The 23997-nt window shown below is 36.4% G+C and overlaps 1 protein-coding gene across 3 annotated transcripts in view; it reads left to right on the top strand.

Annotated features, from left to right (window-relative positions):
• Positions 1-23997, top strand: part of ABCC9 (ATP binding cassette subfamily C member 9) — a 149342-nt gene that overhangs the window by 13791 nt on the left and 111554 nt on the right. For 2 of the 3 annotated variants that reach the window (XM_061125117.1, XM_061125118.1), the window contains exons 5-13: positions 806-927; positions 6174-6340; positions 7383-7625; positions 10859-11053; positions 13207-13359; positions 13860-14015; positions 14585-14719; positions 17420-17582; positions 23136-23176. In XM_061125117.1, coding sequence (XP_060981100.1) covers positions 806-927; positions 6174-6340; positions 7383-7625; positions 10859-11053; positions 13207-13359; positions 13860-14015; positions 14585-14719; positions 17420-17582; positions 23136-23176 — 1375 coding nt within the window. The remainder of the gene's footprint in view (positions 1-805; positions 928-6173; positions 6341-7382; positions 7626-10858; positions 11054-13206; positions 13360-13859; positions 14016-14584; positions 14720-17419; positions 17583-23135; positions 23177-23997) is intronic. The other variant, XM_061125119.1, reaches the window with a different exon arrangement.

Raw genomic sequence — 23997 nt, 5'->3', positions numbered from 1 at the left:
GCGTTCGACGCTTTGTGACTCCATGGACTAATACAGTCCATGGAATTCTCTAGGCCACAGTACTGGAGTGGGTAGCCCTTCCCTTCTCCAGGGGATCTTCCCAACCCAGGGATCGAACCCAGGTCTCCAACCCAGATCTCTCACATTGCAGGAGGATTCTTTACCAGCTGAGCCACAAAGGAAGCTCATTGAAGACCATAATGTTTGGGAAAACTATCAAAAGAATAAATGTATTTTCACATACAATAGCGTTCATATTCAGTTTATTGTTTTTACTTGCTTTAGGTTAAATTATTTCAGCAGTTCTGCCTTTCAATATAGGAATAGTTATCTATTTGCTTTTGTTGTAAGCATTGTAATGTCTTGTTTAGCTGTATTTATCCAACCTTCCATGTTAGGATAAACCCTTTCAGCAGAATTATATTTCCTTGGGCTTCCCTAGTGGCTCATTGGTAAAAAATCTTCCTGCCAATGCAGGAGGCATGGGTTTGATCCCTAAGTCAGGTAGATCCCTTGGAGAAGGAAATGGCAAACCACTCCAGCAATTTTGCCTGGGAAATCCCATGGACAGAGGAGCCTGGCGGGCTATAGTCCATGGGGCCACAAAGAGTTGGACACGACTTAGTGACTGAGCACTCAATGTAGTCTTCCTTATCTGTTCTCTTAGCATTCTGTATATAAAATACCTCATTCTGCATTTTAAATATTGGTAAGGGAGCATTTTAATGGAAAAAATTGGAAGCAAAAATGAGAAACTGTCTGGAACCTTCAGCCGTAGTCACTGACACTGTACCACTCTCTGTAGACGGCGGGAGTCGAGGCACCTCCACCTCTTCATGCCTGCGGTGATGGGATTTGTTGCTACCACCACATCCATAGTATATTATCATAATATTGAAACATCAAATTTTCCTAAGTTACTTTTAGGTGAGTATGATCAAGTGCTGTTCCCCCCCCACCCCAAAGAACTATTTGATTTTCTTTTTCCTCAGAGTAAATGCTCTCAGCACTGGTTGGACTGGAAGGCATGGGAAAACCAAAATAATTAATTCTCTTTAGTCTCCCATTCAATGTGGAGATGAAGTCAGCTGTTTATTGCTCTAGGCTGTGAAAACTCTGTCCCCTGAGGACATCTAATGAGCAAGTCATCTCAGCTATTTCTGTGTATTTCTGCCTCTGGCTTGGGAGTCTTGAGGCATTTCCAAAGACCCAGGTCTTTCATGATGGATACTGTGGGCATGTCACACTCTTCTTGGGATTTCTGTCCAGACAGATATAGGGGCACAGGGGGAGGCTCTTTGCAGCAGAGTGTGCTCCATTGTATGCTGACAACTATACTGTCCTGAGCAACAGCTGCCCCCAGGGCACAGCCCCTCACCTCGGCATCCTGCTTAGCGTTATTTTTTCTAAGCCTCTCTTGCCTTCTTGTCCTGTGGAAATCAGAGACTGTCTAAAGTTTTCCATATTCTGCTTTATGCTGAAATGATTGAACTCATCCCCAATAGTTATAATACTCTGATCCATCCTTGCATTCCTTGGTGGACACTTTCATACAGAAAGCTGAGATGAAGATTACAGAGCATGGATTATGCATGGGCTGCGGGGGCCTCCATGTCCTCTAAAATGGTAGGCAGGATTGTATGTGTTTGCGTGAATGTTTAGTTTTCTAAGGTTTATGGATTTGGTTTGATTGCTATTTGATGAAAATGACATCAACTACTGATATTGCAATTAGGAAAAGGAATAATTAAACCATGCAATTATTATTTTATTTGCCTATCCAGCAGGCATTAAAATTTGAAGTGAATAAGTGATAAGTGCTGTTTATTTAATTCTGTGTTGCATCACGTTATATGATTTGGTAAAGGTAATCAAACAAAGACAAGTTGTCAGAATTAAAAATTAATTTAAAAGCCTTGTCCAAATCATAATTATCTTAATAGAAAGCGGTTTGGTTCAACATGGTAGGCAGATATTGTCAGAGAAATCTTTTGATATAGATGCCCAGAAAAGGCACCAGCAAAAATAAATGTAACATTGGGAATTTGATACTCTGGACAATGTTTCTGAAAAACTGATGAGTATATAAGAGTTATAAGATGTGATTGGAAAGGAAATGTGCATTTTAATAGTATTTTGAGAATTTAGAGTCAAAATCCTGCTCTAAATTTTTATGTAGATACAAGGCAGAGGGCACAATCTGATCATGTTTCTGGAAGGACTTATAGAATTATAAGAATTATAAGGACTTATAGCTTATCTAACTTTTTATTTACTTTAGGAGAGGAATATTTGGATCTAGAAGAGTCACACATTTTTAGAACACAGAACTAATAATTTTGTCCCAACATTACATTATAAACACCACCAGACATACAGAAAATGGAAAGAATTATATGAATACTCATTTTCCTACCACCTAAATTCTTCTATTATTTTCTTCTATTTATTTTATCAAATATCTGCTTTCCTCTGTTCATCCACCAATTCATCCTAATTTTTTGATGCATCTTAAAGTATGTTCCAGGAATTGATATTCATCACTTCCTGATTATTTCAGCATGCACATTATTTACTAAAGTTAAATATTTGCAATTCTTTTTGTGAGATAAAATTTACATACCAAAGTACAGAAATCTTAGTTTACTAAATGCACACACCTGTATAACTCTGTAATGATCTAAAGTGTTGCGATCATCCTTGAAAATTTTCTTGTGCCCCTTACTAATCAGTCCTTTTTTCATCTCTGTAGAGGAGCATCTAATCTGATTTTTTCTCACTGTAGATTAGATTTGCCTGTTGTAGAGCTTCACGTAGATTGAATCATACAATTACATACAACTACATACAAGTGTAAACTCTTCTCTCTAAGACTACTTTCTGTCAGGAGCATTTTTGGAGGCTCATCCATAACGTAGTTTTAGTTGTATTTTGTTCTTGTGATTCTTGGGTCATATTCCATTATATACCACAAATATTCCATAAATATGCTACAGTTTTTCCATTCTCTTGTTAATAGACTCCTGGACTGTCTCCAGATTTTGACTATCATGGAAAAAAACAAGCTGCTATAAACATTCATGTGCAAGGGTTTGTGTGTGTGTGTGTGTGTTTGTGTGTGAATCTGTGTTTTATTTCTCTTGGGTACATACCTAGGAGTAGAATTGCCGGGTCAGTGGGTAAGTACATAAATGTTTATATTTGTGAGAAACTATCAAATCATTTCTCAGTGGTTTATTTTACACACACTAACAGCATATGGGAATTCCAGTGGTTTCACATCCATTTGAAGATCTTGATTTTCTAATTTAGCCATGCTGGTGTTTACTAACGCATTGTGGTTTTAATTTGCATTTCCCTGGTGACTAATGATCTTGAGCACTTTTGATGAGTTTATTGGCCATTTGTTATCTTTGTGAAGTGCCGGTTCATATTTCCTGCCCACTTTTTATGGGATTGCATTTTTATTATTGAGTTGTAGCAATATTTTGTATATACTAGACACTAGTATGTCATTAGACACATGTTTTAAGAATATTTCCTTCCCAGTCTGTGGCTTGCAAGCTCATTTACTTAATAGGGTCTTTTGATGAGCAGAAGATTTAATTTTAATGTGGTATAATTTATTATATTTTCATGTAAAATTACTGCCCTGTCTCTTAAGAAATCTTTGCTGTCCCTCAAAATATATTTCCCACATATACTCTTGTTTTATTTATTTTTAGAACCTTTATAGTTTCAGTTTTTATTTTAGGACTGTGATCCATTTGAAGTTGTGTGGCTGGTATATACGGCTGGTGTCAAGTTACTTTTTTTCCCAAATGTACGTCTATGTGTTTGAGCACCATTTGCAGAATAGACTTTCCATTTCTCATTGGATTGCTTTGGGACCTTTGTAAAAGATTAAAGCAAGTGACTGTTTAAATATAATCTATTTCTTGCTTCTATGTTTTCCATTCTTTTAATCTATTCATGGACTTTTATGTCATCACTATTCTGTCTTTATTACTATAACTTTGGAGGTCTTGAAGTCATGTGTTTGATTATATAGCTTGTTTTCTTTGTTTTTCTCCCAAGACTACTTTGGAGAGTTTAGTTCTTTTTCATTGCCATGTGCAGGTTAGAATCAGGTTATCAGTTTCTACTGAAAAAAAAAAAAATTCCTGGTGGGGTTTTGATAGGGATTGCCCTGAATGAACAGAACAATTTGGGGGAAGAAATGACATCTTAAAAATGTTGAGTCTTGCAGTCCATTCTCTACTTTTATAGATTTTTCATTTCTTGTAGCAATATTTTTTAGATTTTAACGTAAAGGTTTTTTATGTTTTACTAAAAATTATTACTAGCTTTTTTGTTTACCATTGCTATTATAAATGGAATTGTATTAAAATTTTTATTTTCCAATTGTTCTACCATTATATAAATGCAATTGGTTTTGTATATTGACCTTGCATCTTGCTACCTTGGAAATTCAATTAAAAATAATTAAAATTACTTTAACTTATTTCTCTGTAAGTTTTTTGGGATTTTCTATATAAACAAACATACCATATGAAAATACAGGCAGTTATATTTGTTCTTTTCAAACTTTATGCTTTCTTTTTTATTTTTCTTGCTGTATTGCACTAGGGAGAATCTCTAGTAAAATGCAGAATAAATGTGGTGAGAGGAAGTCCTTATCTAGCTCCTGATTTTAGAGGAAAAATAATCTTTTGTACTTAATTACAGAATTGATATAGACTTTTTATATAAGACTTTATCAAGTGAGTGAGTTTGCTGCTGTGGAAAGCTTTGCTTTCTCAGAGGTTTCTTTTTTAAAAATCATGAGTAGCTGTTGTAATTTATTGACAGACTTTTTTTCTGCATCAGTTGTAACTTATATTTCTGTTAAGGTGCTTCTGCTGATGTTCACTGATTGATTTTTCAAATGATAAAGTAACCACGCATACTGGACTAAGCCACATATGATCATGGTTTGTCTTCCATGCTATATGTTGCTACAGTTTATTTGTTAGGGTTTTTACATTTATCATGAGGGATATTGGTTGGGTTTGTTTTTTTTTTTTTCCTCAAAATAGTTTTGCCAGGTTTTTATATGTTGGGATACATAAATGAATTGGAAAATACTCGCTATTTCTATTTAATGAAGGACATTGTGTGAGATTAATTTTATTTCTTTCTTAAAAATTCAGGAAGATTCATCAGTGAAGTTATCTGGGCCTGGAGTTTTAACTCAGGAGGGATTTTAAATTATAAATTTATTTTTTTATTATAGACTCTTCAGAGTATCTGTTTCTGTCAGTTTTGGTAGTTACAGTTTTTGAGAAGATTTCTGTTTCATCTACATTTTTTGATTTATTGTCATAAAGTTGTTCAAGATACTCCCTGATTATCCTTTTTAAGTACATAGGAGATATAGGGATAATTTTCCTTTATTCCTAATATTGGTCATTTGTGTTGTTTTCTCGATCAGTCTAGCTGGGGACTTATCAATTTTCTTGATCTTTTAAAAAAATCAACCTTATTGGTTTATTTTCTCAATTATTCTTTTTCTGTTTTATTGCTTTTTACTATTATCTCTCATTTTTTAATTTTGTTCATTGTTTTTTCCCTACCTTTTTAAGGTGGAAACTTAGATCATTGATTTTGGATATGTCTTTTTTTTTCTAAAATAAATATCTAAAGCCATAAATTTTCCTCTCAGTATTGTTTTAGTTACAATTCCTAAATTTTCAATCTGCAGTATTTCCATTATAATTTAGTTAAAATATTTTCTGACTTCCTTGGTAATTTATTTTTTAACATGTGGTTAATTAGAAATGTATTGTTTAGTTTCCAAATGTTTGGAGATTTCTAGATATCTTAGTGTGTGAAAATACCCCTTCCATCACCTCTGGCTACTGTTCACACTGTATGATCCTCCACCCTTGAGTGTGAGTGGACCTCTGACTTCCTTCTAGCCAATAAGGTTTGGCAGTGATGAAGATACCACATCTGTTGAGATTGCAGCCTTTGTTCATATCTGGATTAATTCAAACAAGATTATCTGAAAATTGAATATCTTAAATTGTCTTTGTTATTAAAAAGTATTGTATTTATTTTGAGATTTCAGTAAAATTTTAAAAAATAGCAGTGACAGGTTGTATCTTTTCTTTTTCTGTTTAATTTTCCAGCCTTATTCCTGTATTGGGTAATGGCCTTTATCACAAAAACCATAAAGCTGGTCAAATATTGGCAGTCTGGTTGGGGAATATCAGACCTGCGTTTCTGCATCACAGGCATAATGGTCATTTTGAATGGACTCTTGATGGCTGTGGAGATCAATGTCATTCGGGTCAGAGTAGGTATCTAATAATTTTTGTTTAGTTACTGGAGTTCAGAAGCAAATATTAAAGATCATGGTCAGCTTGGCATCATTAGTATTCAAGAGCCTATACAATGATATATCATTTATATGTACAAATATAAAGTTGAGCAGTTACTAAGTTCAGACCATTAGTTTTCCAGAAATCTCAATATGACCCTGGAATCTATTGATTCATTCGCAAATATTGATTGAGTGCCTAGGATGTGCCAGACATTATGCTTAGTCCATATTATAGGTTAAACTGTTTTCATCAGGAAGTTCCATCACCTGTAACTGGTCCAAAGCAAACCTCGCTCAATCAAATTAGTATATTCTCAGAAATGTCAAGCTGATAAGAAGATAGCTTAATCCACTTTCCTCATTTCACTGATGAAGAAACTTCTGTAGACAGAACTCTAGCTTTATAAACAAATTAATATGATCAAATCTCATACCCGGTCTGTGATTACAAACCTATTGTACTTCCAGCCACATAACACTGCCTGTTACATTGTGTGACATACCAGTGATCTGTTTTTCAATGTTCATTTTCTGTCAGAGCACTCTGAATTTGCTCTGAATAGCAAGATGCATGTTGCAATGGATAGTGGAAACAGTAAACATCAGCCAGACCACAAATTAATAGAGAGTGACTCAACAATGCTGTTGATAAAACATTTAAGCAATCTGCACAGTGTAAAAATCTTCATTTAGTTGACTAAATATCATGAAATATCAGGAAAGGATATCATGAAAGACTGATTTTTAATGATAACTTTTTTTTAAAGAGATAATTGATTTTTTTTAACATTCGCCTAAGTGTATTAAATATGAAATTCTGGAATTTAACTAGAATCTAGTCATAATAAAAGGGAACTTTTTTCTCAAAAGAATATTTCAGAAAGGGATGGAAAGAAGTATGAAAATATAAAGATTGGCCTCATGAAATGAAAATGTAAAAAAGGTTAAAAATTTATTTTTACTATGTGGGAAAAGAATTAGGTTAATTGTTACTCTGGAATTTTTCTTACCACAGAGATATGTGTTCTTCGTGAATCCGCAGAAAGTAAAGCCCCCTGAAGACCTCCAGGATCTGGGTGTGAGGTTTCTCCAACCGTTCGTGAATTTACTGTCAAAAGCAACCTACTGGTGGATGAATACACTCATCATATCCGCTCATAAAAAGCCTATTGATCTGAAAGCAATTGGAAAATTACCAATAGCAATGAGAGCAGTAACAAACTATGTCTGTTTGAAAGATGCATATGAAGAACAAAAGGTAAGTCAGTAACTGTTTTTCATGCCCATGACTGTAGAGAATGGGCCTGTTAATACAAAGGCACTGAGCTTAAATAATGTTAAGCTTTTGTTGTTTAGTGGCTCAGTCTTGTCCGACTCTTTGTGACTGCATGGGCTGTGGCCTGCCAGGCTCCCCTCTCCGTGGGATTTCCCAGGCAGAGAATACTGGAGTGGGTTGACATTTCTTTTCTCCAGGGGATCTTCCTGACCCAGGGATCAAAGCCCTCTCCTGCATTGCTGGTGGATTCTCTTAAGTAATAGTAAATAATATTTAGGGAGAGCAGATTTTCTCCATCTGTCTTTCCCAGTAGTTTTGAGTCATGTTAACTGGACTGCTGGAAATATACTGGAAGAACCAAGAGGAGGGACAAAGAGTGTTGTCTTTTCTCTGGCGCCTAATGGAAAGTAAGAATTAAAATCAGTAGTCATGTATGTCAAATCCTTGTCACCATATAATATTAATAATCCACGGAGTTTTCATTGTTTTGTTTCAAGTATCTTAATAATTTTACTATTTAAAGGGAAAATAGATCATATCCATGAATAACTTTTGAGAAATGAAATTCTTAATTATTAATTCAAATTTGGACTCTGCATTTCAAAATTGGGGAATTAAATAAAGGGGCGTCATCTGCCTATTCCATATATCACTCTATATGTCTGGCAGAATTGATTTCTTCTGGTATTTTCTGCGGGTATTTATAACTGCCTTTAAAAATTTAAATATGAGACTCTTTGGATATTTTCAATTTGTCTTTTTATCATTCTGAGTAGTCTTGTGTGCTATTCACAGTGGAAGATGTATTTTATATTGCTGTCACCTACAAATATTATTGTAATTAAAATATGAATATTTACACCAACATTGGAAGGGAATACTGTATGGTGGATCAGTTAAAGAGTTTTTGGCTGTTCTAAATCTAGATCAACAAAGCATTTATGGTAAATGATGAAAATGACCTCTGTTCTGTGTCAAAAATGTGTGTTATGAAATTAATAATCCAGGAAATGGTTACTACAGATGAACCTGAGTCATCTCTCTGGTTTCACCTCTGGGAAAAGTATTGCATAGTTTTTTAAAAACTTCTAAATAAAGATTAATAATATAGTCTAAGCATAGCTTTAGTTTTCTGAATGCTCTTGATAACCCAGATTTGCTTAAATATCAGTAAGCTTTAAAATATAATCGAATTATTCATCTCACAAGGAGTTGAATATGAAACACAATTGAACTCTACTGCATTGAGTTAGCTTCTTTGCCAAGACAATTATGATTGTTCAGGTCTTGAAATCTTTTCAACAAATGATTATAGAGGTATGAAGCCACGAGTTGGCCTAAGCAGATATACCATTCTTCATTTTGCGTCTCTTTAAGTAATAACTAGGAAGCATAAGTCTAACATAACTTTAAAAAGTATTGACCGCATTTAATGGAGATAGGAAAAAGCAATTTGAAGCTGGAATTGATCTCAGAGGGAGAACCTGAAGAGACACGAGAGATCCTGAAGGGTGGGTTCCCTGCCCGGTAATTAAACCTGGGTAACCTGGATGAAAACCAAGAGTCCTATCCACTAGACCACCAGGAGTTAAAGATAGAAGCATAGTGGCCCTGGCTGTTGCCCCTATTTGAAAGTGAGAATGTTTCAAGGAGGGAAAAACTGTAGTAACCGGTACAAAGTTTATTATTAGAGACATAACACAATGCATGGGAGAGCATACAGGAAAACAGTTTGCTTATCTAACTCAGAACCAGGGCAGAGATACACACCCAGAGAAAAAGGGTATGGGCATCCTCTCTAGTGAGGAGGAGGGCAGTAAGTCAGAAGCTAGGCAGAGAGACACACCTGGAGAGGAGGTGGAGCATCCTGAGTGAGGAGGAGCTCAGTACAGAGGTGATGTAAATCACTTATATAGAACAGTCTCTCTGGGTCTTTGTTTACCTTTGGCCAATTACTTTATTTCTTTCTTCACCCCTGACTGGTCCATGCACCCTCCCCAAGATGTGTGAGCAACTTTTCTCTAAGGTGGATCCCACCGCAGAGGCCTATGTGTGCATGTCCACACTTATGGGGAGGGTTCCCCTCCCTTTTCAACCCCCAAGAAGCCTTCCGGCACATGTGCAGACAGGGAAGTCTTCCTTGACCTCAAGAGTGGGCACTTCATCTCTTTGCTTTAGCAGAGCTCAGCTTTTGCCACTAGCTTTGTCTTTGCAGCGTCTGGGTGAGAACAAAAGCTCCACTTGACAAACACCAGGTGTCTGGCCCAGAGGCACGTGGTCTCCTACCTCAGGATGATCTCTTTTGCTTAGCTTGTAATAATCTGATAAGTGAATCTCTTGTGGCTTAATATCTTAGATCTTAACTAAACTTCAGAAATCTTAACTAGACTGTCAATAACCTGTACTTTGTATTTCACTATTTTCCATACAGCATAGTTTGGTAATATTCATAACTGATATATTCATTTTCTAAATCAAAGGGAATTAAGCTTAATTTGGACTTTGGAAATTTAGGGTCATCCTTTGACAACTAAAAATAATACAAAATGTTACTCTTCATTCTCTTTCTTTCCTTAAAATGCATTCAGTAATGCATATTTATGGAATCTAGAAAAATGGTGATGAACCTATTTGCAAGAGCAAGAATAGAGATGTGGACATAGAGAATGGACTTGTGGACAGAGTGGAGAAAGGAGAGGGTAGGATGAATGGAGAAAGTAACATTAAAATGTATACCTTACCATGTGGGAAATAGAAAGCTAGTGGGAAGTTGCTATATAACACAGGGAGCTCAGTCTGGTGGTCTGTGATAACTTAGTGGGGTGGGATGGGGGTGGGTGAGAGGCAGGCTGAAGAGGCCGTGGATGTATGTATACTTATGGCTGACTCACGACCTTGTACAGCAGAAATCAACACAGCATTGTTAGGCCATTAAGAATTAAATACATATATTACATACATATAAAATTTTGGAATGTGTTCACAATTAAAATAACTAGCTAAATAAATGGAAATATATACTTAAAAATTAATTGTCTGTTGGTTGCGAGAATGCAGGGATACCAAACTATATGTAGTATATTGAAAGTAACTCAGTAACATTTATTTTTATCTTTTAAAATATAAGAAATACCAGAAGAGATTTGCATAGTGGCTAAGATTAATTGCCACTCTATCATTTTATTTTGGTTCATCAAATTTTTTTTTTCTTTCAGAAAAAAGTGGCAGATGACCCAAATCGGACTCCATCTATATGGCTGGCAATGTACAGAGCTTTCGGGCGACCAATTCTACTTAGTAGCACGTTTCGTTATCTTGCTGACTTACTGGGTTTTGCCGGACCTCTCTGTATTTCTGGAATAGTTCAGCGTGTAAATGAAACCCAGAATGAAACAAATAACCCAACAGGAGTAAGTTTGTGGTGCCTTTGAATGCAAATATATTATTGGCAAATTTCTTTTAATTGTTACTTTTTTAAAATGCAGTTTTATGAGCAGTGCAAACAATCTTATTAACAGAGAATTGAATGCTTTTTAAAAGAAAGAAAACTGTAATTTTTCTTGTAGAGAAAAACATTACTGTATGTATTCATTGAATGGATTTGGCCAACAAAATTATTTCTCAGATTCAGAGGCTATAAACATTTAATAGCATTTAATGTGTTCTGCAAATGATACTCAGAAATTTCACATTGGTTATTTTATTAGATCTTTTTAGCAATCTTGTAAAGAATTTTCATGCATGAGTCCTTGGGGGTGGCTGAGTCACTTTTTTTCCCCTGATGGCTCAGATGGTAAAGAGTCTGTCTGCAATGTGGGAGACCTGGGTTTGATCCCTGGGTTGGGAAGATCCCCTGGAGAAGGAAATAGCAACCCATTCCAGTACCCTTGCCTGGAAAATCCCATGGACAGAGGAGCCTGGTAGGCTACAGTCTATGGAGTCGCAAAGAGTTGTACATGACTGAGTGATTTCACTTTCAATGGCCAGTGATGTGGGCGATGTGATTTGATTTGGTTTCCTACATAGTGAAAGCCATTACCTTGTTTCATAATGATCAGGTCAAGTCACACTATATTTTTATTAGACATTATGTTACTATTGGGGACTATATAGTGTAAAATATTTGCTGTTATAAATTTACAACCTTATATTTTCTGTTCTTGAGAAAGTCTGCATCATGAGCTTCCCAATTTCCTTCTAAAATAAGAATTGATTTCCCTAGTTTCACGTGTAGAAACTCTAGTCCAGATGAATCAGTTTTCCTGTTTTATTGTCTCAATCTGATTTCCAGTCCTCTTTTTTTACCTATTGGAATTGTACGCATTCCTAAAGCCTTCAGCAAATGCTGCCTTCTCATTGACGCTTTTTCTGATTGTCCTTGTTGGTGGAATTTGATTCTCCTTGGTCATCTCCTAACACATTGTTCGCTTCACATTGGCACTTGCCATAAATGCCATTTATAATGAAGCATGTTAGCTATGGATATGCTTATCTTTCTAGGTTGTGAGCTCTCTGAAGAGAATGACTATGAAGTTCCCATTTTTGCCCTCAAAACCCAGTTCCTTGAATATATTAGTACTCAATTGTTACTAATGTGAACCAGCTATTTTACCACTGAATACATGTTTGTGATGTTTTATCCCTACTAGCCTGATTATATACAGATATTGAAATTCCACATAGTATCCAATCATCCCTTGTACTTACGTGTATTAATCATGTATTTTTCTGAGAAGGAAGAAAATTTACACATATGTGTATATCCCCCAGAAAGAGGAGGAAGGGACCAAAAGTATTTAGAATTTAACTGATCGAAACCATAAAAAAAAAGTGGCTCAATTGACATGTTGTGTTTATCTAACTGTTATTTTTCCCTCGTTTCTAACAAATAAGTGACCATATGCTACTGTTGCAAACAAAAAGCTATCAATTTGTATATCCTTATGATGACTTCAGTTATAATCTGACTGAAATAGTTTTTAAAGTTATGTTTTGTCACTGAAATTGTCTTGTGGGCAAATAGCCAATCTATGTTTTTTTACCATTTATAATTTATGTTTTCATTATATGAATTAAGATGAAGATCAGAAGAAGTCAACTGTGTATACTTTATTATTTTAAATTAATAAGGCTATGGAAATTGTATATTTATCCCATTGGTCTTGCTGACGTTGTAGGTTCTACTTCTAAATTACATACAATCTAAACTAACATCTGTCTTGGTTTACTACTAATATTTTCCAGTTAACCAAGGTAGACTGTATCTTTGTAGAAAATGTATTAACTTAAAAAAATTTAGATGTACCTTTTTTCCTACAATCAGGCATTTCCAACAATCTTAATGATCAATTTGAAATTTTTTATGTTCAACTGGTTTGTATTTGTATCTGTTGACATTATGAGGAAAAGCCAAAATTGCCTTGCTCTGATTCATTCTACTGCTGTATTATAAAGACATTGAATTTTTATATTAAGCAAGCATGTATTATTTGATAAATGCAACTACATACTGGTATATGAATAATTTTAATTTATATCTTTTTTTTTTTCCTTTTGGGATAAGGCTTCAGAAATCCTCTCATCAAAGGAGTTTCTTGAAAATGCTTATGTTCTAGCAGTTCTTCTGTTCTTGGCTCTTATTCTGCAAAGGACATTTTTGCAGGCTTCCTACTATGTGACCATTGAGACTGGCATTAACCTCCGTGGAGCCTTGCTGGTACGTACAAGCTCTGAAGGATCCTGACCACAAACCATTCAGTGATAGGAATAGTTGAGAATTCAGTTTTATTTTTCTCCTTCCATTTTCAGTTTGATATTATGACATCAGTACTTTCAGGATCTACTTAATAAAAAAAAAAACAACAACCTATAAAGCTAATTAATAAACCCACTGAATTAAAAATACTTCTAGTAATATATTAACATATTTTGAAATCTTGCATTTATTTACTTCTGTTACTGTTTGTTCCAGAGATTATGTTTAAATTTGAATGTATGTTGAGATTATATCATCAGGAAAAATAAGTTTGTATTTAGTTGAGGACTAAAAGTACCAATGCTGAAATGAAAATAATAGCTGACTTAAGATGGCATTATAAGAGTTTTTCCTTTTTTTCGGGAAATTTAAAAATGTTAGTTTTTTCTATGCAAATAAATAAGCATAGTGTTGATTTTAAAATTTTGAGCTTCAAATATGTTTTTTTCCCTTTTTTGCAGGCCATGATATATAATAAAATCCTTCGGCTTTCTACATCTAATTTATCCATGGGTGAGATGACCCTGGGTCAGATCAATAACTTGGTCGCCATTGAAACCAATCAGCTCATGTGGTTCTTGTTTCTGTGTCCCAATCTATGGGCCATGCCTGTTCAGGTAGATCAATATAAGTAAGATTCTTATTTGTTGAGGAAATAATAAGAAATTATCAGTTTTTAAATGTGTTTGCTTTTTCATTTGAAAAGCTAATATAATTCCAAGAAAATATGGAATGCTGATTTATGGTGGATGACAACGTTTTCCAGAAAAAGTTTGTGTCCTTTTAAAAGTTTGCTAACTGTTTCTGGTCAAAAGCGTCTTGGGACCCCTCTGCAACTTCATGTAGTAAATTGGTTCGACACCAATTGTACACATCATGTTGCTAAAAATAAATTCCTACTGCTTAGCCTTCCCCAGATAAATCATCATGAAATCCTGCTGTCACAGCTGAGTTGACTTCCAAATAAACTTAATAGTCCTTCAGTTGCTAAGTCGTGTCTGACTGTTGGCGACCCCATGGACTGCAGCATACCAGACTCCCCTGTCCTTCTCTGTCTCCCAGAGCTTGCTCAAATTTTTAAACTTAATAATTAAGAAATACTACAATTTCACTAAAAAACACTTCCTTTTATGCAGTGGTCCCCACACCCCTGTTCTTTCACCCCTTTCCTTGTGCTTTCCTTCAGATCATCATGGGAGTGATTCTTCTCTACAACTTGCTCGGGTCCAGCGCGTTGGTTGGTGCCGCCGTCATTGTGCTCCTCGCGCCAATGCAATACTTCATCGCTACAAAGTTGGCAGAAGCTCAGAAGAGCACTCTTGTAAGTAACATCTCTTGGAAACCTTATTAGGAAAATCTAGTAATGCGGTTTCGTTTTTAAATATATAGGAAATTAATACCACTCAGGGTTCTTTGGAAATCATTAGATTGAGATGAAATACCAATATTTCTTTTCCCTTCTTGGGCAGTGAATGTGCATGTTCTGTGTTGCACAACAGTTTTTAAAAGGGGATTTGACATCTAAGATTTAATGACCTTAAACGCTAAATACCACCACAAAGCCTAATGTTTTTACAAGTCATGACGTGATGATGAGGCTTTAGATCTTGTAGGTCACTTACTTACGCTTAGCATGTACCAAAGAATACACTTACTTGTGCATTTGATTACGTGTATATTGGATGTCAATTACTGATGTGGGATGAATGGATCAAGGAATAAATAAAGGGTCAGATTTAGTGCTTCTGAAATTAAATGCTCTCAGGGTTGACTCAGACCACGTGATGAGCTATAGAGTTACACTGAAATGTTTCAGTAGCAGCTGCTCTGCCTGAGTATGTTCATGGTCAACTTGGCAAGCAAGTAAAAGCTCAGTTATTGCCCCTTTCTGGCTTCAGTTGGGTTTCCCAGGTGGCGCAGTGGTAAAGAATCTGCCTGCCAATGCAGGAGATGCAAAAGATGATCCCTGGGTCAGGAAGATCCCCTGGAGTAGGAAATGGCAACCCACTCCAGTGTTCTTGCCTGGAAAATTCCATGGACAGAGGAGCCCGGCGGGCTGCAGTCCATGAGGCCGAAAAGAGTTGGACACAACTGAGCTCGTGCACACACACACACACACACACACACACACTGGCTTCAGTTTGCCATGAAATCATTTTATTTGAGCAAGAATTGGCTTCTTTTAAAGAAATATTTGCAAATAATTATTGACATCATGTTTAGAAATAAAGTTTGATTAAATATGAGCAAGTTTGCCTACAAGTCAGGCATGAAATGTAGAGATGCTGCCACTGGTGGACCATTTTCCAACCTGGTGTTTCCACTGTGACAAGCAAGTCCCTTGTCACGCAAATGGTTTTTATCACTTGTTTTTCTGCTGCTTCTGGTGAGCTTACCCATTACTCTAGGACGTGAATACAGAAAGGTGTGGAAGAGAGACACAAAGAGGGGACATGACAATCTAACATCTGACTCTCATGTTGCCATTCATACTGTCCTCATTCACTCACCAGCAATCATGGATAGGCAGTTAAGAGCCTCAGGAGACAAAAAGATGAATAAAATCAGATCATTTGCTAATGCCATTTGCAGCAAAAGGGATGTGACGAGATTATCATCATACTCAATGAAGTAAGTCAGAAAGAGAAAGACAAATATTACACGACAACACTTAGGTGTGGAATCTGAAATATGACACAAGTGAACCTATCTTTGAAACAGAAACAGAATCAGAGACATAGAGAACAGACAGGTGGTTTGCAAAGAGAAGGACTTGGGAGCGGGATCTAGTGGGAGGTTGGGGTTAGCAGATATAAGGTTTTATATACTAAATGGATAAGCAACAAGGTCCTCCTGTATAGCACAGGGAACTGTATTCAATATCCTATGATAAACCATAATGGAAAAGAACATTTAAAAATAATGTATATGTGTGTGTGTGTGTGTGTGTGTGTGTGTGTGTGTGTATATATATATAATTGAGTCACTTTGTTGTACGGAAGTAATTAACACAATACTAAAACTGTACTATACTTCAAAAAAAATCAGATCATGCGCTACTTTTGCTTTTTCCTATCTACCTTCTGCCACTCTGCGGCTCCTTTTAAGAGTTCACAGGTGATACTGTACTTTCCTAGTAAATCTAATAGAATTTGGAGGAAGCTGGAAGAGTAGACTAAAGAGAGGCTTTTGTATCAGCCATGTCTCTACAGTTAATCCAAGTTGTTAGCAATGAGTAAATCTAATTTAGCAATATGTGAGACCAGGTTTGATCCCTGGGTTGGCAAGATCCCCTGGAAAAGTGAATGGCAACCCACTCCAGTAGTCTTGCTTGGAGAATCCCATGGACAGAGGAGCCTGGTGGGGTCCATGGGGTTGCAAAGAATTGGACACACCTGAGCAACTAACACAACACAATAACAACAAAATCTAATTTAGGCTCTGTGACAGAGCTTATGAAAAAGGAGGTAGGAATCTCTTGAAGTTAAAGGTAATAGGCTTGGTTTCACTAAGTGTCTTATGAAGACTCACTGCGAATACACACAAAGTGTACACTCACATTCCCAAATCAATAGTGACCTAACTTTTTTTTACATTCATTGTTTCTCATCTCCTAAGCATGACTTATAGAGCTGAGGGGAGAATTAAATGATTTAGGTCTGAGAAGGCACCCTTGGAAGTCTCTTTATCAACTCCTTACATGTTTGTGTGTGTTATCTGCAGACATCATTCAAGGAAATCATATGAAACTTAAGACACTGCTTTTATTTAAACCAAAGCAACAGAGGCATAAACAGTTTCTAGGTGGAAAGAAATTGGAGGCCGTCTCATTCAACTCTTCATTTTCACGTTGGAGGCAGAAGCACAGAGTTTCACTGTTTCTCCTAGGAGTCTCACAGCCATCATTAGAGCCCAAGCCAGGCAGAAATCAAGTTCCTCTCAATCCATATCCAGTAATGGCCTTGCCTCTCTGATTCACTTGGATGCAGCTTGCATTGTTTTGTATTCCTTCCTTTTATAGGATTATTCCACGGAGAGACTGAAGAAAACAAATGAAATACTGAAAGGCATCAAACTTCTGAAACTGTACGCCTGGGAGCACATCTTTTGCAAGAGTGTGGAAGAGACAAGAATGAAAGAACTCTCCAGTCTCAAAACCTTTGCTCTTTATACATCACTCTCCAGTAAGTTGCTGTCGCTCTGAGGACCACCAAAAACATGTGGTCTGTTTGGTGTGACTTAGGATCACTGAGACATTCTAGACATCAGAGGAAGTACATTTATTTTCTCCATTTGTGAGGTTCTGTAGTCACTAGCTAAACAAGTTTATTTAAATTTAATTTTTCTTGATGTGGACCATTTTTAAAGTCTTTTTGAATTTGTTTTACGTTTTGGCTTCTGTTTTACGTTTTGATTTTTTGGCTGTGAGACATGTGGAATTTTAGCTCCCAGACCAGGGATCAAACCCACATCTTCTGCATTGAAAGGTGAAGTCTTAGTAACTGGACAGTCAGGGAAGTTACTATTTAAATTTAAAGAGCAAAGTCAGGATAAGCTTAAAGTCAAGTAGAACTGAATTTGACTCCTTACAAGTTTGTATCTTTGCCATGTTACTTGACATCTGAAATCCTTGGTTTCTTCATCTGTAAGCTGGGGATGGTAATGATTAGGAGTCTGATCATTGAAACCCTCATTTCAGTTGCAGTTGGGATGCATAGTGGGTTTTCAGTAAAAATTTGCTTATAGAGAATAGACTTGTGGACCCAGGAGGAGGAAGGAAAGGTTGGAACGAATTGAGAGGATAGCATTGAAACATATACATTGCCATATGTAAAATTAGATAGCAGTGAAAATTTGCCATATGGCACAAGGAGTTCAAATCCAGTACTCTGTGACAATCTAGAGGAATGAGATTGTCACTCCTCTAGAGGAAAGTGGAAGGTGGGAGGGTGGTTCAAGAGGGAGGGGACATATGTATACGTATGGACGATTCATGTTGATATATGGCAGAAACCAACACAGTATTATAAGGCAATTATCCTCAAATTTTCAAAAAATGTAAATTAAAATATCAATTGGAAAAATATAAATAAATAAATTGATTTGGCTATATTACTATTGATTTTATCCCCTAAAATCCTTAAATATTATCTGTGGTTGTCTTCCCTGTCTCTTGGGGGAGCTTATGATATTATATTTCCTTGAACATTGCACTTGAAATACCAGTTTTGGAAACTGAGGAGGAAAAAAAGTCAACATTTCCAGGTGAAAAACGCCAAACTGCATTTACATAAAACCCTCTTTTTCCAGTACATGCTTAAGACTTTTTAAATACAAAGCTTTTCCTCCACAACTCTAATTTTTAAAACATGATTGTTTCAAAAATATTGTTGTTGTCTTCCTCAAAGGGTGACACGGAGTGCTTGTAAGAAGAATGAGTTCATGTTAGTAGAATTCTTATGAACTTGGCCAAACTACTCCCACTAATGTTTGATTTAGTTTGTATGTCAGTTTTGCTCCTTTCTATTGTTCTCAAGGCTTTATTTGGAGCTTTATAGATGGTTTCCTCTTGAATTCTAAACTCCTTGAGTCCTTAGAGATTATAAACACTTCTTTTGTGAAATGGATGTAAGGAAAGTGTTTGGTTTATATAGCTCATTTATTTTAGCCCTGATGCTGGATACATTAGAAAGGAAACGGGAAGGAGATTTATATTCCAGCTCTGCACCACGACTCATAGAGTGTCAAAATGCTAGAGGATGAAATGATTGATATCTGCTTGCTTATATATGATAAAACTGTAAGCTGCTGGCCCCTAAAATCTATTTCTGTCTGCAGTATACTAAAGTTCTCATGGGGTAGATGGATGTGGCCAGAAATGGTGATGATGATAGTAATAGTAATTATGATAATAATAACAAAAACATTTTGAGATATTCAGTCAGTTTTGCTATAAGTGACTTTATATATATCGTCCTATTTAGTCCTCACAGCAGCCCAGTGATTTTGATTCCATTATTAACTTCATTTTGCAAATTAGAAGATTGAGGTTAGAGCTTAAATAACTTGAATTTCCCCCAAATCATCCAGCGGCTAAACAATAGAGGTGGGTTGTTTAACTCAACCCAGTTATATAAGATTTGGGTTAGTTTTTGAAAGTCAGAGACCAAAGAGGAGAGGACAGAGGAGACCATATTAGAAACAAAAAGCAAAGAAATCATGAAGGTCAAAGAACGTAGTCACTTTTTTATGATTGTACGCAGCAGGAATTCTTGGTGCAATGATGCGAAGTTCCACTTACACCATGTCCAAGTTTTATAATTTGATTACTTAGAGTGTTGGTGGTAGTGAAGAGCTTCCACTATGTGAGTTGAATACAGCTGGTTGTAAATCTCACCTTTGCCACTACATAGCAGGTTGACTTTGACCAAATCACTACTTCTGTTCTCCAAGCCTCAATTTTTTCATCCGTAACAGTGGATGATAAAAATCCCTATCATGTAGGATTGTGATAAAGATGACAATAGATTAAAGAGTGCTGCAGATGTTGGTTGACTTGTTGATTGACTCTATTCCAGGCAGTATGTCAAGTGCTTTGTACTCATTGTGGATAAAGCCCCTGGCAAGTGGGCTAGTGTTCAGTAACCTCACTCCCTCAGTTTCCTCCTCTAAGAATTGGTATAATAAAAATAATGCCTTTCTCAGGACTTCCCTGGTGGTCCAGTGTTTTAATATGTCACCTTCCAATGCAGACGGTGCAGGTTCAACCCCTGGTCAGGGCTCTAAGATCCTACATGCCTCGCAGCCAAAAAACCAAAACGTAAAACAGAAGCAGTGTTCTAAAAAATTCAGTAACATACTTCAAAGATGGTTCACATCAAAAAATCTTTAAAAAAAAAAAAAGAAGAGAGAGAATACCTTCTCACAGGCATATTGTGAAAATCAAATGAAACAGTGAATGTGGCACTGTTCTATAACTGTTAAAAATATTTTATAAATGGTATTTGCAGAAAACCATAAGAAAAAAAATGAAAGAAAAAAGTCAACCATACAACGTAGTGGGTATTGCTGGGTCTTGGAGTGCAGGCTGACCTGAAATGAAATCCTGCCTCAGTGCCTTGTCCACTCTGCACCCTTGGTCAGCGTTTGGTGGCAGCTCAGTTTCCTCATTAGGAAGTTGGGCTGTATTAAGCATACCTGGGGGAATTAAGTAAGATAATGTACATAAAAATGCTCAATCCATGGTATCAGAAAATATTGAAAAATAAAGTTAAACGGGACAAATGCTAATAGAACTGAAAATCCATCTCTATGAATCAGTGTTCTTTCCACTAGAGATGATATCTGGGGGCAAAAGAAATTCTGTTGAATCATTTCCTAATCTCCACTGCCAAATGGATATGTGCTGTTTATGGATTTAATTTATTGGCAAAAAAAAAGAATGAACGACACTTTTATTTTTTCTCCCTTCACTTTGATAGAGTTTTACATGGAGAAGTGGGAAGAACATGAAGCTTTTGACCAAAAAAGTGTGGGTTTTAATCCAAGCTGTGTCATCTCCTAGTTTAGAATCTTGCCTTTTACTCATCCTTGCTGTTTTCTTTATTGCGCGGGGGTAGTTGTCATCATTAAATAGGAGAATGCACGTGAAGGTGCTCCTATCATGGGTGAGTAATTGTGAGTTGCTGGGTAGTGGCAGAGCGAAGTGGTGGTGAGCACGGTCTGAGAAGCCCACCTGGGTGACCTCCTGCATCTCATTCTCATCTTTATGCTGAGATAGAAATAGTCCCGCTTCCTGCATTGGGTGCAGAGTGCCAGATAAGTAGTTTTTAATAAAATAGCAGCTGTTCTCGCTCTCCCTCATCCAGAGATAACTTATTTAAAGATATTTAGAATGAGTCATAAACAATGATATGAAGGAAAAGAAAGAAATACACTTAGAAAAAAATAAGGTAACACTAGGCAGAGAAAGATGATGGAAACACAGCTCTTCATCTGTACTATTATGATCTCAGAGCTGTGTTTGGATTGCTGGTACCATACAAGAATTCAGATTTGGTAGCTAAGCCTCTTCTGGACCTTTAAAAGCATAGGCTGAGTCTGTACGTGGTGGTAAGGACAGTTCATGAAAACAGATCATGAGAGCTGGTGGTGATTTTTGGATGGAATCTCTTTTTTATTAATTAATTTTTATTGGCGTGTAGGTGCTTTGCAGTGTTGTGTTAATTTCTGACCTACAGCAAAAAATGAGTCAGCCATATATACATACATGTATCCCCTCCTTTTTGGATTTCCTTCCTGTTTAGGATAACAAGGTACATTAAGTCGAGTTCCCTGTGCTATGCCATAGGTTCTTGTTAGTTACCTATTTTACACATAGTATCAATAGTGTATATGTATCAATCCCAATTTCCCAGTTCCTCCCACCCCACTCCTTTCCCCCTTGGTATCCATACATTTGTTCTCTATGTCTGGGTCTGTTTTTCTGGTTTGCACATAAGGTCTTCTATACCATCTTTCTAGATTCCACATATATGCATTAATATACTGTATTTGTTTTTCTTTTTCTGACTTTACTCTGTATAGATGGACTCGTCTGAGTGTTGAGAAAATTAGATTCTAGTTCTTACTCTGCCGTTGCCTGGCTCTGTTACCAACAATGCAGTTGCTTTGTGGTTCTCTGTCCCTAAAACTCTATGTTTTATGACAAAATAACTACAAATCATCAACTTGGCTTTTGATTTTTTTTCCCTATTACTTCCAAATGCAAGTATTTTAGCCTAAATCTGAGTTTTTCTTATTTCAGTTCTGCGTATCATGCTTATCAAATGATAGTGCACTATAGTCCTGGAGAGAGATTTAAACAAGCAGAGTGTCCAGGATATGGAGTTATTTTATCAAACAAAAGGTCTCTAAGTGAAAACTAATATCACTTCGGGAGAGAGATTTTTCACATAATGTCAAATTCTTGCTTTTTGTCTGTGTGTGAAAATAAAAGTGTTAACCGCTCAGCGTGTCTCTTTGCAAACTCATGGACTGCAGCCCACCAGGCTCCTCTGTCCATGGGATTCTCCAGACAAGAATACTGGAGTGGATTGCCATTCCCTTCTTCAAGGGATCTTCCTGACTCAGGGATCAAACCCGGGTCTCCTGCATTGCAGGCGGATTCTTCACCATCTGAGCCACCAGGGAAGCCCCCTTTATCTGTGTAATATCCCAGCTTTCATATTTTTAAATTAGTTTAGTGGAAATAAAATGTGGACTGTAAATACTCTGAAGAATGTGTATTTGTTAAATTCTAATAACTTAAGTTATTAAAGGATTATTTTATTTAAATTTTGCTCTTTGTAACATTTCATAAAAATATAATTGGGGGGGACGTCCCTGGTGGTCCAGTGCTTAAGATTCCACACTTCCAATGCAGGGGGTGGGGGTTCCATGCTGGGGAACTAAGATCCAGCTTGCTGTGTGGCTCAGCCAAAAAAAGAAATCGATGCTCAAAAATAATTTTTCAATAAACTAGAACATTTTCTGGTTAAGACTCATGTGTGGGAGTTTACAACTGTGAACCAAGAAATACCAACTGGGAAATGTTTGTGGACTCAAAGACAAAATGTTATTTAATGCACTCAGTCCTTGAATGTCTTCAAGGGAAGTTAAAATAATAATGATTAATTAAAGCTCCTGAAGATGTTTCACAGTTCAATGACACTAATGCCTTTGCTTTCTTTCCACAGTCTTCATGAACGCGGCAATTCCCATAGCAGCTGTTCTTGCTGTAAGACATATTTTCTTACCTTTAGAAATGGAACCAAGTCAGTGTTTAGAAATGACTTAGGAATAAGCATGTGTGGGTGGTAACATGTATTACCACCTTTTTGCTGTCTCCACTGGGACGGTTCTAATCTGGGGTTTCTCAACCATGGCACTATGGAACTTTGGGCTCAATAATTAATTCTTTGTGGCTCTGCATTAGGATGTCTAGCAGCATCTCTGGCTTCCACTTATTAAATGCCGGTAATACTATCAAAAATATCCCCAGACACTGCCAAATGTGCCCGGGGAACAAAATTAACAGAGGCTGAGAACTTACTGTTCTAACATCCATGACCTGATTCCTGGACATTCTTACAACAGGATTGTACTAGATCAACAACCCAAATATGTTAAATGATTACATTTCAAAAAAAAAAGGACAAACCCCGGAACTAGTATTACATTTAGAAATGTAAGTTTGCCTTGGATGCCAGTGTTGGCGATTTTAGGAGAGAGTCACAATAGGGACCCCCAAACAATGGAATTTTCTTTTTTCTTTCTCAAAAAATTTAGTACTGGTTGGAAAGAGCCTGACCAGGTGTTAAGAACTCTGGATTCTCTCATAGTTATTCCCCCTTTTCAGTAATTCGACAGAAGTCAGTTTTCTGATCTTTAGAATCTGTTTTGCCCTTTTCACAAGTTTACTGCTAGAACTAATGTAGACCATTAAGTACTCTAGTATTTTAGTACTTAAGTACTCAAGTGTTGTTTTTCTTAGGGAGTAATTTGGATGAAGTAATAGTATTTTTCAGAGTTGCCGTGGACCTGCTGGCATAGAAGAAG

The sequence above is a fragment of the Dama dama genome, chromosome 22 (genome assembly GCF_033118175.1).
Source record: "Dama dama isolate Ldn47 chromosome 22, ASM3311817v1, whole genome shotgun sequence".
Classification (NCBI taxonomy): domain Eukaryota; kingdom Metazoa; phylum Chordata; class Mammalia; order Artiodactyla; family Cervidae; genus Dama; species Dama dama.
Note: the sequence above shows the minus strand (reverse complement) of the source record. Positions and strands in the feature narration are given on the sequence as shown.